The sequence below is a fragment of the Canis lupus genome, chromosome 34 (assembly GCF_048164855.1).
Source record: "Canis lupus baileyi chromosome 34, mCanLup2.hap1, whole genome shotgun sequence".
NCBI classification, from domain to species: Eukaryota; Metazoa; Chordata; class Mammalia; order Carnivora; family Canidae; genus Canis; species Canis lupus.
In genome coordinates, this window is record NC_132871.1 from 9115948 (window position 1) to 9130099 (window position 14152).

A 14152-nucleotide genomic window follows, 5' to 3' on the forward strand; every position below is an offset into this window, starting at 1 on the left:
TTTATATATTCATTAGAGACACAAAGAGAGAGGCAGAGAGACATAGGCAGAGAGAGAAGCAGGCTCCTTGCAGAGAACCCAATGGGGACTCGATCGCAGGTGCCCGGGATCACACCCTGAGCCGAAGGCAGATGCCTGAGCCACCCAGGTATCCCAGAGTAGGGGAATGTTATGTAAATAGTTTGAAAACATATATTCAATGATTTCTTTGTTTGTGGAAGGTAGATAGATGGCAGTTAAAATGAGAAAGCATTTTAGGGTTGAAAATAAAAATGGTTGGAAAAAACTATAATATCTTTGCAAAGAAAATTTTTTTAAGACTTTATTTATTTATTTGTGAGAGAGACAGAGAGAGAGAGGCAGAGACAGAAACAGGCTCCATACAGGAAGCCTGATGTGGGACTTGATCCGGGACTCCAGGATCACGCCCTGAGCCAAAGGCAGATGCTTAACCACTGAGCCACCCAGGCATCCCTTTACAAAGAAATTACTCCTGGGTATACATATACATACATACATACATATCATTAGCACTCACCTCAAAAATAGGTTACAACTCTAAATAGATTGCAATTCTATTTTGAACTGTTTTTGGAGGCCCAGCATTTCCTACTGTTCTGAATTTCAGATCGATCACTACAATACTACTATTTGGAAAGGTTTTTGTTTTGTTTTTGTTTCTTTTTATTCTTTTTATTGAGGTGAAGTTCACACATTAGCCATGTTACAGTGTATGAGTCAGTAACATTTAATGTGTTCACAGTATTGTATAATCAACACCTTTCTGTAGTTTCAAAACTTTGTCATTACTCCAGAACAACCTCCGTACCCATTAAATAATCACTCCCCATTTCCTCCTCCCCTTAACTCCTTGCAACATCTAATCAGCTTCCTATTTGTGTGGATTTGTCTATTCTGCATATTTCGTAAAAAGGAATAATAAAATATGAGCTTTTGTGTGTGACTTCTTTCACTTAGCATGTTTTCAAGGTTCATTGAAGTTGTAGTATGTATCAGTACTTCATTCCTTTTTATGGCTAATCATTCAGTTGAATGTATATACAACAATTTGTTTATCCATTTATCAGTTGATGAACATTTGGATTGTTTCCACCTTTCGCCTACTGTGAATAGTGCTGCTCTGAATATTTGGGAATAAGCATTTGAATCCCTGTTTTCAGGTCTTGTGGGTATATATATATATTTTTTTTCTATATATCTATATAATACATATATATTTAGATATAGATATCTCTGTATATCTCTCTATATATATTGGGTCATTTGTTAAATCTACATATAACTTTTTGAGGAAAGCCAAATTGTTTTCTACAGTAGTTGTACCATTTTACATTCCCATCAGTCATGTAGGATTCCTATTTCTCTGTATCCTCTGCAAAGCTTGTTGTTTTCTTTTTCTTTTTAAAATTACTATCCTAGTGGGTGTGATCTTAGCTGTTTGGAATTCCTTTCTATATGCTGCTTGATTCATGCATCATTGAATAAAGTCAGTTTAATGATCCTTAACGATCACTTAAGGATCCAAACGATCCTTAAATTCACTTTGTTGAGATTTTTTTATTTAACAACTTGTTGACCATTTGTATATTTGGAAAAATGTCTATTCCTGTCCTCTGCCTATTTTTTATTTGAATTGTTGGTCTTCTTTATTGTTGAGTTTAAGAGTTCTTTATGTATTCTGGACACTACACCCTCATCAAATATGTGATTTTCAAATATTTTCTCTTATCTGTAGTTAGTCTTCATTTGCTTGATAATGTACTTTGATGCACAGAAGTTTTTAATTTGTATAAAGTCTATATTTTTGTTGATTTTGGGGGGGGAGTATCAAATCTAAGAATCCATCATCAAATCTGAGGTCATAAAAATTTACTCCTATGTTTTCTTCAAATAGTGTTATAGTTTTGGCTCTTATATTTAGGCTTTTGACCCATTTTCACTTAATTTTTTATAGAGAGGGAATAGTCCTACTTCATTCTTTTGCCTATGGTTATCCATCACTTCTTGGCCTTTTGGCTAAGATCAAGTGCATGTGGTTATCCAGTTATCCCAGGCCCATTTCTTGAAAAAACCATTCTTTCCCAGTTGAATGGTCCTAATACCCTTCTTGAAATTCATTTGGATATTTGTTAGGGTTTACTTCTGGATATTCAGTTCTATTCTATTGGTCTGTATATCTATCCTTATAACAGTACCCACTATTTTTATTACTGTAGTTTTGTAATAAGTTTTGAAATTAGGAGGTATGAGCCCTCCATCTGTTTTTCTTTTTCAGTATTGTTTTGGCTATTCAGGGCCCTTTGCAATTCTGTAAATTTGGGAATAACCTTTCCCATTTCTGCAAAAACGTCTTTGGAATTTTGATAGAGATTGCATTGTATCTATAGATTGGGTTTGGGAAGTATTGCCATTTTAGCAACATGAATGTTCCAATCTACGAACATAGGATGCTTTTCCATTTATTTAGGTCTCCTTTCATTTCTTTGAGCAATGCTTTGTAATTTTCAGGGTACAAGTCTTTCACTTCCTTGGTTAAATTTTGCCTAAGTATTTTATTCTTTTATATACAATTATAAATAGAAGTGTTTCAAATTGCTTATTGCTTGTATATAGCATAACTGATTTTTGTATGTTGATCTTATGCCCTGAAGCTTTGTTGTATTAATTTATTAGTTCTGGTAGATTCTTTTTGTAGATCCTTGGGGATATTCTATATGTAGAATAATATAATCTGTGAATAGATACAGTTTTACTTCTTCCTTTCCAGGTGGATGGCTTTTATTTCTCCCCCCCCCCCCCCCCCATTGCTCTGGCTAGGACTTTTAATGGAATTCTGAGTAGAATTGGTGAAAATGAGCATCTTTGTCTTGTTCCTGATCTTAGAGGAAAAGTTTTCAGCTTTTCACCTTGGGTATTAGTAGCTGGGGGTTTCCAAACATTCCTGTTTTCTTGTTAAGTGACTTACCTTTTATTCTTAGTTTAGTGAGTGTTTATATCAGGAAAGGGTGTTGGAATTTGTCAAATTTTTTCCTGCATCTTTTGAAATAATCATGTATTCTTTTTCATTTTGCTCTATTAATATGTTAAGTTGATTGATTTTCTTATGTTGAACCATCCTTCTATTCCTGGGATAAGTCCCATTTGGTCATAGTATGTAATTCTTTTCATGTGACTTGGATTTAGTTTGCTAGTATTTTGTTGAGGATGTTTCCATTTATAGTGATAAGAGATATTGGTTTGTAGTTCTCTTGTGGTGTCTTTGTCTGGTTTTGGTGTCTGGAGAATTAGATTATTATTATTATTGCAGCTTCATACGTGATTTGAATTTGGTATTTTAAAAAGTTTCTTAGTGGGTTTTATAATGCTGTATAGTGCTTATTTAAATGAGCTTTGTGGAGTATATTGTAAGAGAAGGCTTTTAATGAAGGGCTTTGGCATTTTGTGCATAATTTTTTTAGTGCAAATATAGCTTGCATTTTGTCAGAAGAGGGATTCTGCTTATTTTAATATTTAATATTAATATTTTAATAATAATTTAATATTTCTAGGAAGGTAGTATTTTGGGTTGCTCTCAGCCTATCCATAGTGATGTTATTGACTAGAAATGTCTGGAGACACTCCCCTGGGCCTATACTACTTGTAGTAAGCCACCACAGACATTTCCCCAACCAAAACTAGTGTTGTGGCTGGACCAGACCTTGTGGTTCTTATTATGATTGCAAGACATACCTCAGCAGCAACTGTCAGGGAACTTTGAAAGACATGATTTATTACTCACAAGTCCTGGATGTTACATGGTATGCCTGTGACCACACAGTGTGGTTGAGAGGAAAGAGAGAGAGTGAGAGTGAGCTAGTGAGCAGGCCTAGTGTTTTACTTTTATTGGAGTCAAGGGTGGGGTGCTTAAGATTTCACAGGTTCATTCTTTAATGGTGAATTTAAAACATAAGAATGCGAATTAAAGCATGGGAAGGGAAAAACAAACAGTTCTCAAATGTAGTTATCTAGGTCTACCAGAGCATTCTTAAAAAGGGAGGCGGGGAACTTCATGAGTGAGGAAACCTGGCTCTATCTACTCACGTAACTGGCAGTGTGTTTATTCAGACTGGATGTGTTTGAAGTAGATGCCTTGGCAAACAAAAGCTTAATGTCAGACATTTATATTATAGTTGAAAAAGCTAATTGTCAGATGCCCATTCTACAGATAGGTAAGATATAGTGAAATTCTTGTCGTCTAGAATATTGGGGAAAGGGAAATGTATATAGTCAAATGATTTGGTTAAAACAAAATTAGCACATGTAGAATTTTCACAAATTTTTGTGTGAAAATAAGACACTTTTTGTCTTTCTGAAATGTTGAGAGCAAACAGTTTGGCAGGATGAAGAGCTAGTAAAGCCCTTGGTCCCTAGACTTCTCTTGGGTTTCCAAGCAAACCAAGATGGAATGGGGTGGGGAATATATGGTAAGCATTTGATAACTGTATTAGTTTCCTAGGGCTGCTGTTATAAAATATCATAAATTCAGTGGCTTAAAATAACAGAAGTTATGGTTTTACAGTTCTGGAGGATAGAAGTGGAAAATCAAGGTATTGGCAGGACTGCGTTCTCATTTCTTGTTTCTTCCTAGTTTCTGGTAGTTTGTCAGTTATCTTGGTGTTTTGGGCCTTCAGCTGCATAACTCCAATCTCTGTCATTTCATCATCCCTGTCTCTGTCTTCACATGACTGTCTTATAAAGGGACCAATCATATTAGATTGGGAGCCCATCCTACTACAGTGAGACCTCATTTCAACTTAACTAATCACATCTGCAATGGCCCTATTTCCACACAGAGACACATTCTGAGGTACTAGGAGTTAGGACTTCAATGTATCTTAATTGAGAGAACATCCCTAATAAAGAACTATATATATATATATATAATACATAGATAATCAATAAAATGCTTATATTAAAATAAAATAGAATAAAATTTAATCCTTGGTAAAGCATGCTTTAAAATCTTTTTAAACCTCAATGTCATTGTTATGAACACAATATAATTCTGTTTAGTATGTGCAAAAATCCTGTTAATAGATATTCTATAGTAAAGAATTTGTCTGGTCTTTGTCCTAGGTTTCTAGGAGGGAATCTCTAAAACCTTAGAATTTCCCAAGTGATAAGAATGTTTCTTTTATTTTAAGTTTGGGCCCTGGGACCACCACCTGAGTTTATGCTTGTGAGATGACTTATGGTAGGCTCCCAGATAGTTTCAGGATGGAGGTGGCCAACGTTGAAAGGCCAACTATGTAATTAGAGAGTTGGAGCTTTGGGCTATGTGACATATCAGTCCAACCTTAGGGTTAGGGGATAGGAGCTGGAGAATGAGTTCCATCACATGGCTCATGATTCAATAGGCAGTCTTATGTAATAAAACACCAATAAAAACTCTAGCCATGTTAATTGGAAACTCTGGTTAAGCTTCCTGGTTGGTGAGCACAAGGTGTACTAGAAGATTCTCTAGGGACAGGATCCAGAAGCTCTGTGTTTGGGACTTTCCCAGACTTTATCATATGGATCTCTTTATCTTGCTGGTCCTGATTTGTATCCTTCATATTAAAACTGTAAGGATAGTGCTTTCCTGAGTTCTTTAAATTGTTTTAGCAAATTATCAGACTTGAGGGGGTCCTGGGAACCCTCAAATTTATAGCCAGTTGGTTAGAATTTGAGGTGGTCTAGGACCCCAAACTTGTAGCTGGTGTCTGAAATGAGGCAGAATTACTGGGGTCTGTGGAATCTGTTCAAATTCAGGAAGTTAGTGTCAGATTCTAATTGCATGTATTGCAATAGGATTTCTAGTTGATAGACTATTGATTAAATCAACCTGAAACTTGGATTTATTATTTGAATTTATATGGTTCTTTAGTTTTTAAAGTAATATTTTTCTATAGTGTCATTTTATTATTTATTGACACATTACAAGAGCAGTTAGCTTTTGAGTTCTAACTTGTAGACTATTTATAACCTGATATTTGTTTCTCTAACTGCTAATATTTAGAGGATTTTATTGTTGACATCATTGGAAATAATATTAAAACTGATTACAAATCTTTTATTGTAGGTTGTTGTCAAATATTAAAAGCTGTATAGAAGGCTTGGCTTTAACATTATTCAAGAATTAGTAATAAAATTTCCTTAAGTCAGATAATTTAAGTAATCTTTGTGACTGGTGTGGGGATATAATATTACTATTTGTTTTACTGATTACATAATAATAAGTAGCAGAATGAAATTGAATCCCTATATACATCACTCATAAAAATTAACTTGAAATGAATTAGAGACCTAATTAAATTAAATATAAGACTTGAAACTCTAAGACTTCTAGAAGAAAACATAGGGAAAAAGTTCCTTGACATTGGTCTTTGTAATAATCTGGACATTGACACCAAAAGCACAAGCAACAAGAACAACAGGCATTAAGTGGGATTACATCAAACTAAAAAGCTTCTGCACAGCAAAATAAATAGTCAACAAAATGAAAAAGCAACCTATGGAATGGGAGAAAATATTTGCAAATTTTGTATCTGGTAAAGGGTTGATATTCAACATATATAAAGAATGGATGTAACACAATAGCAAAAAAACCCAAAACAACAAAACAATTAAAAAATAGGCAGAAGAACTGAATACTTTCCCACAGAAGACTTATAATTGGACAACAGGTACATAAAAAAAGTGTTCAACATCACTAATTGTCAGGGAAATGCAAATGAAACCACAGTGAGATATCACCTGATGCCTATTAGATTGCTATCAACAGAAAGACAAGAAATTGTCTTGTGTCTTGTGTCAAGTGTTGGCAAAGCTGTAGAGAAAAAGAAACACTTATGAACTGGTGGTAGAAATGCAAATTGGTGCAGCTACCATGGAGAACAATGTGGAGATTCATTAAAAATTAAAAGTAACTGTCATGCAGTCTAGTAATCTCATCTCTGGGTATGTATCCAAAGGAAATAAAAACAGGATCTGGGAGAGATATCTACATCCTATGTTCATTACAGCATTATTTGCAATAGCCAAGCTATGGAAACAACCTATGTGTTTGTCAACAGATGAGTGGAGAAAGATGTGGTAAATGTATATATGATAGAATGTTCAACTCTGAGAAAGAAGGAAGTTTAGCCATTTGCAAAAATTTGGATGAACCTTGAATGCATTTATGCTGAGTGAAGTAAGTTGGAGAAAAAAATATAATGTCACTTACATGTAGAATCTTAAAAAGTCAAATTCAGGAAGTTTTAGGAAGCTGGCAGAGTGAGAGGATCCTGAGCTCACCTCATCCTATGGACACACTGAGATAATATAGTGAGATCTCTGCAACTAACTCTGAAAACTGGCAGAAGGGACCTTCCACAGCCAATCACAAAAAGAAGTTCACATCAAAAAGAGTAGAAGGGGTGGGAACACAATTTGGAATCAAACCCCCAACACACAATAGGAGGGACATCATAAGCACAGAGAACCAAGAAAATCAGAATCCACACCAGGCACAGGGGGCTTGAACTGGAAGAGAAATCCCCATAACATCTGGCTTGAAAATCAATGGGGCTTAACATCAGGAACTTCAACTTCAACAAAAAGGTATAGAATATAAAAGAACCAGTCAGAGGTGAAGAATTCAATAATTGAAATAAAAAATATGCTAGAGGAAATCAAGATTAGAGGAGGAAGAGGAACTACCAGTGATATGGAAGACAAGGTAATGGAAAGCCATCAAGCTGAACAACAAAAAAATAAAAGAAAAATAAAAGATGAGAACAGGTTAAGGGACCTCTACAACATTACCAAGCATTTTTTATTATGGGGATCCCAGAAGGAGGAGAGAGAAAGAGGGCAGGAAACTTATTTGAAGAGATAATAGCTGAAAATTTCCCTAATTTGGGGAAGGAAACAGACATCCAGATCCAAGAAGCACAGAGACCCCTCCCTAACAAGATGAACCCAAGGAGTCTACACCAAAACACATAATTAAAATGGCAAAAAGTACTGATAAAGAGAATTTTAAAACAGAAAAAAAGAAATGAAAACAGTTACATGTAAGGGAAACCCGATAAGACTATCAGCTGATTTTTCAGCAGAAACTTTGCAGGCCAGAAGGGAGTGAAATGTATTCAAAGAGTTGAGGGAAAAAACTTTATAACCAGAAATATTCTGCCCAGAAAGGTTATCATTCAGAACAGAAGGAGAGCAATAGAATTTCCCAAGCAAAAATTAAAGCAGTTCATCATCACTAAACGGGTCTTATAAGAGATATTAAAGGAAATTCTTTAACTGAGAAGGAAAGGCCATAATTCAAAGTAAGAAAATTATGAAAGGAAAAAAAATTTCACAGGTAAAAGGAAATATAGTTTATGTAGTAGATTAATCACTTTTAAAGCCAATATGGCTTGGGACACCTGGGTGGCTCAGCGGTTGAGCATCTGCCTTCAGCTCAGGATGTGATTCCAGGATCCGGGATTGAGTTCCACATTGGGCTCCCTATGAAGAGCCTGCTTCTCCCTCTACCTATGTCTCTGCCTTTCTTTCTCTGTGTCTCTCATGAATAAATACATATTAAAAAAAATAAAGCCAGTATAGCAGTTAAAGCTCAAAAGTAGTAAACTCAGTTAAATCTACAAAAACTAGTGAAGGGATGCACAAAATAGAAAGATAAAATATGGTATCATGTATATAAAACATGGAGGGGGGAGTAAAAATGTACTGTTTTTAGAATGTGTTTAGGACCATCAACTCAATATAGATTGCTATACATATAAGCTGTGATGTATAACTCTAATGGTAACCACAAATTGAAAACTTGTAATAATAAATAATAAAAAATAATTTAAAAATAAATAGTAAAGAGAAAGGAATCTAAGGACTCTAAGTGTAAAAATAATAATAAATAATACTACATAATAAAGAGAAAGGAATCTAAGTGTAACACCAAAGAAAGCCATCAAACTGTAAGGGAAGAGAGCAAGAGAAGGAAAGAATAGAGAAGACCTATAAAAACACCCCAGAAAACAATTAACAAAATGGTAATAAGTATATATAACTTATCCTTAATTACTTTAAATATAAATGGACTAAATGTTCCAATCAAAAGGATAGGGTGACTGAATGAGTAAAAGGAATAAAGACCCATTTATATGTTACCTACAAGAGATTCACTTCAGATGTAAGGACACACATAGACTGAAAGTGGAGGGATGGAAAAGATATTCTGTGCAGATGGAAATCAAAAGGTAGAAGGCTTCTTTTAAAAACGGAATGTCTAAAAAAAATGGAATGTCTGTGTTTTCTTCTTCAATCATGGCTCCCTTGACCCTCCAGAGTGTCAATTTGAACTTAGGGAGACTTTCACAGCCAGCTTATATACACTCTCCTCTTTTTGGGCCAGAGGACTATGACTTGCTACTTAGGATATGTCACCTACTTTGGAGAACTTGTTTTCTTTTGAGATCATTAGTGATAGGTGTCCTCTTACTCTGGTCCAGGCTTTATGATTTTGGCAGTGTTCTAATTATATCAAGTTTGGAGTATAGGTGCTCCCTGAATATTTTATCAAAAATGGAGTTAGCATTTCTGTTTCTCTGTGTCCGTATTCTTTTTGACTGGTTTTAGAAAAGAAAAAAAGAAAGAGACAACCGTTCTCTCATTGTAAAACTGGATTCCTGAAATCATAGACTTTTGACAGAAATTTGGACAGAGGCAACATCCTATGATTGGAAGAAAAAATAAGAAATTCTTGACTTTAAGTCATCTTGTCTCCTAGGACAAATTCTCTGTTTGGATCATTTACTCATCTGCAATGTGAGGGGTTAGATTAATTTCTAAGATCTCTTCTAGAAGGAACTCTGTGATTCTAGGAGGGTGGGGGTACGGCTTTGGTTGGCAGTTTATTGGTGTACCTTGGATCATGCTGAACAGCATGTGAGTATTAGATTTCTATAGGGAACCTGGAGAGTAGAGCACCAAAGACTAATTTTAGAATTTTCTTGTAGGTCAGAAACTGTAAGTATTCCCAGTTATGGTGGCCTTCCTATTGAATCTAAGAGTAATCTTTTGTTCACATATGTGGGTCACATCAGAAAGTAAGCCTTACAAATATAACTACACAAACTTAAAACTTACTTTCACCTTTATAGGTATTATCTGGGGAGAGGAAACTCTGATGGAATATTTGGAGAACCCAAAGAAATATATCCCTGGAACTAAAATGGTCTTTGCTGGTCTTAGAAAGAAGAGTGGGAGAAAAAAGCTTATTCAATATTTGAAACAGGCAACATCTTGCAACTTAGAAAATATTAGTTATAAGCCAAAATTTTCCAATATCAAATATTGCATGTTTAAGTAAGTCATATTTGATCTTTTTTGATCAGCCTGTAGTAAGTTTAACATTTAAAAAAAAGGTTTAAATTTTTGATTGTGTGTAATCTACTAATCAGATGCCTTTCTGAGTTTGGACTGACTTTTGTCTGCTCAATAAGGTCAGCATGGAGGAGGAGAGGAAAGAGAACTAAAATCGATTGTGCTTCAGTAGTCCCTACAGGCACAAAATATTTTATAAGCCTAGAAGCTGCTATTGATGATGAAAATAAATTCCACATACTTATTTCTCTGTAACTGAAATGTAAATATGGCAGAACTTAGCTTTAGTTTTCAGTAAGCTATGTTTGGTTATACATTTGCCTTTATTATAACTTTATTGTATTTATTGTTATAGCTTTATTATAAGTAACTTTAAGAAAAAAATAAAGTCAATAATTGATCTTATCTTAGGAATATTATTGGAACAAAAGGTAATTTTTTGACCATGAGTGATATAAAATAAAACCTAGAGAGAAGGAGAAAAGTATGTTCTACATTAATAAGCATTTATGTCACATAACATATAGCATTTTTACATTAATCCTTTTATGGTACCTTTCTAATCCAGAGTAATGGAAGGCTGGACTGCACGGAGAGATACCATGTACCCTGAGAAAGAGGAAGAAGAAAAAAATAACCCTTACCATTAATTGGAAAGACCTCCTACCTCACAGTAAGTAGCTATGAGGCATGGCATAGCAAGTCCACCACAGGGCCTGTGTGGAAGAGAATAGTGGTTCTGTGTGGTGTGAGGTGGCCCCTGAAATAGCTATGCAGTCCTACAAGCACTCCATTACCCAAGTGTATGGCCTAGTGCAAGAAAGAGAAGGTCTTTCCTTACCAAAGGGTTGGGTAATGGACTGGTCAGGAGTCATTATGGGTGAGAATAGGATATCCATTATCTAATTTCCACTTCACAACAACACCCCATAAGGTACATTTTTACCTTCTCATTGAGACTTGTGCCAGAACCAGCATTTGGATCTTCTGCCTCAATTCCTGGTGACGTTTTACCATATACTAGGGATAATATGTTAGTTAACTTATGCTACTACTTAGAAGTCACCCTAACCCCAAATTTTCAAAGTGAAGGGAATATTGAAAAAGCTGTGATTTTCAGAAGGTTTTATTAAGTCCACTCAGGGCTTAGACTTAATTTTAATGCTTCTGGCAAGTGGGAGCTCAGTGCCACTACTGAATAGAAGAGTGTGTCCCTGGGGACTAAGGTACACTTGACCAAGTTGAGCTTATTATTCTCTCCTTGGAGAAATTCTTTGATGAGGACCGAGACATCTGTAGGGACTCCAAGAGTGTGTTAGGGATGTTACCAGTCTCAGAGCTGAGTTGGGTTTGCAAGGATATAGAATTTGGTAACATACCTCATATTTTAATTTACATGGGACAGAGAACTCTGTAAGAAAGAACTTGAACTTAATTCATATTTGTAATTATAGGTCATTTTTATACAACTCTGACAGATAGGTTTGGTGGCTTTGACAAAAAGCCACATTGCAGGGAAGAGCAAGAAGGAAGCCCTTGTGTTTGGAGTTTAAATACTTTTTGCCCTAGGAGAAGCAGGAAGAAGATAATGTGAGGAGAACTGAGATGGTAAAGGTCAGTTGGGTGGAAATAAAGAAGTATTAAGTAGATTTTTTGCATTTAAAAAATCAAACAATGATAAGATGTTGAGTGTTGCTTTACAATTGTGTTTATCTTTGTAAGAGCAAAATAAATACCTCTTTGCTTGTAGTGATGTTTCTGGCATTAGAAAAAAGTTTGGGGACCCCTGGATGGCTCAGTGGTTGAGTGTCTGCCTTTGGCCCAGGACGTGATCCTGGAGTCCTGGGATCGAGTCCCATGTGGAGCCTGCTTCTCCCTCTGCCCGTGTCTCTGCCTCTCTCTCTGTGTCTCTCATGAGTAAATAAATTTTAAAATCTTTAAAAAAAGAAAGAAAGAAAAAGTTTTGGAGAAAATTTGCAAATAAATGCAGTAATTAAGATTCTGTAGTATGATAGGCTTTATTATTGAATTAATGTATGGGGTCTCTGAGAGGCTTAAATCCATCTTTGGGTCAATTTATATGAAGGGATTCTGGGCACTGTGTAATTTTATCTTGTGTCATCAACTGTGTTTGCCAGATTTCTGTATGGTTCTTGGTTAGGACTAGTCACGTGAGACATCTGCCTGATTCTAGAAAGCAGCAGAGTTAGGGAAAAGCCTTCACATTTGTAAGGTCAGTGCAGGGCGCCAGGTGCAACCCACACTTGTCGCTCATCTGTTGACAGTAGCCTTCATGTTGTTGGGCAGCAGCTGGGCCCTCAGTTTCTCCATCGCCTACCAGATCTCTTTTAGTTTGAGTCTTGGGCCATCCATGTAATAAAGGTCTGGAATGATGAGAAACAGACGAAACGATACCAATTTGTCATCACAAGTTTGTCCTTCCTGTGTCTACTTTGCTTCTGCTCCTTCCTATTTGCCCTACTGACCTATAGTAACTTTAGGCCCATCACCAAATGCAGAGTCAAACCTTCCACAGCCTTCCCCAGTTCTCCTTTGTGCACTTAGCAACTTTGCTCTGATCCTTGAGGTGCTCCCTTCGGGACCTGTGTTCCTCTTCTCCTCAAATTGTGTAAGGTCTCCTTTAGTAATCCCCTCATTCCCATCGCTCACAGTGGTCCAGCATTCCTGGTCAAACCCTAACTGATACGGGTAGTGTGTCTGTGCAACACACCCCCTTATGATAACAAGAACTTCAAAGGGGATTACTCTCTAGGTACTCTCCAACCTAAATTTGAGGTACTTTGATGAGCAAAAGAAAATATAATGAACTTGACAACCTGTAAGGTGGTCAAGTTACTGGAGTTTACCATTGTCTACTAAACTTGAATTAAAGATTAAATAGAAGAAAGATTCACATTAATCAGAGAACAGATTGCTATGAAATCTTTAAGAAGTATCCTTGTTTTATTTTTTTAAGATTTTTATTTATTTATTCGTGAGACACACAGAGAGAGAGAGAGAGAGAGAGAGACGCAGAGACACAGGCAGAGGAAGAAGCAGGCTCCACGCAGGGAGCCTGACGTGGGACTCGATCCAGGGTCTCCAGAATCAGGCCCTGGGCTGAAGGCAGTGTTAAACCGCTGAGCCACCTGGGCTGCCCAGTATCCTTGTTTTATAGGACCATTAACAGGAACTGAGAAACTTCAGTAGAAAGGAAATGTTAATGCTGATTGCATATCAACAAAAATATATTTGGAAAGTATTACAGTTGGATGATTATATATGATTTATCACTTTTAGCATAGGCAATTCTAAAATATGTCTTGGTAAGGATCTGAAAGAATGAGTGTCATTTCATTTCATTAGAGTAAGAATGTGAGATCAGTTATCTTGGCAATTATTTGTGTGTTTCAGAAGGAACAGGGAACTCTTCAGAAAGCAGGGAACATTGTTACTTGCTGTGTTCTTAAAATTCTTTATACTAGCAAGTGAAGTACTTTCCAGATGAAGACCTCTAGTCAGTGGTTCTTGTGGAAAACAACATGTTATTTAGTTCAAGAAGAATAATTTTTTAATTGAACTCTCGTGTCCCACAAGATGTTGTGTATAATATAGCATGATTTTTAAGAGTATTTGCTTATTCTCCCTCAACATCACATTTTTCTAAAATATTAACATAGGGAAGAATTAACAATCAAATTTTCTTCTCTAGATTTTTCACTCAGTGATCATTATC

At 35.8% G+C, this 14152-nt stretch overlaps 1 protein-coding gene across 5 annotated transcripts in view; it reads left to right on the plus strand.

The window, feature by feature from the left end:
• The window catches only part of PDE11A (phosphodiesterase 11A), a 405439-nt gene that overhangs the window by 16193 nt on the left and 375094 nt on the right, over positions 1-14152 (plus strand). For 3 of the 5 annotated variants that reach the window (XM_072811251.1, XM_072811254.1, XM_072811253.1), the window contains exon 2: positions 10985-11089. Coding sequence is in view for 1 of the 5 variants with exons in the window: in XM_072811250.1 (XP_072667351.1) it covers positions 12022-12030 (9 nt within the window). In the remaining 4 variants the exon portion in view is untranslated. Of the gene's footprint in view, positions 1-10169; positions 10399-10984; positions 11090-11829; positions 12031-14152 lie in introns of those variants that run through there. The other 2 variants (XM_072811252.1, XM_072811250.1) reach the window with 2 other exon arrangements.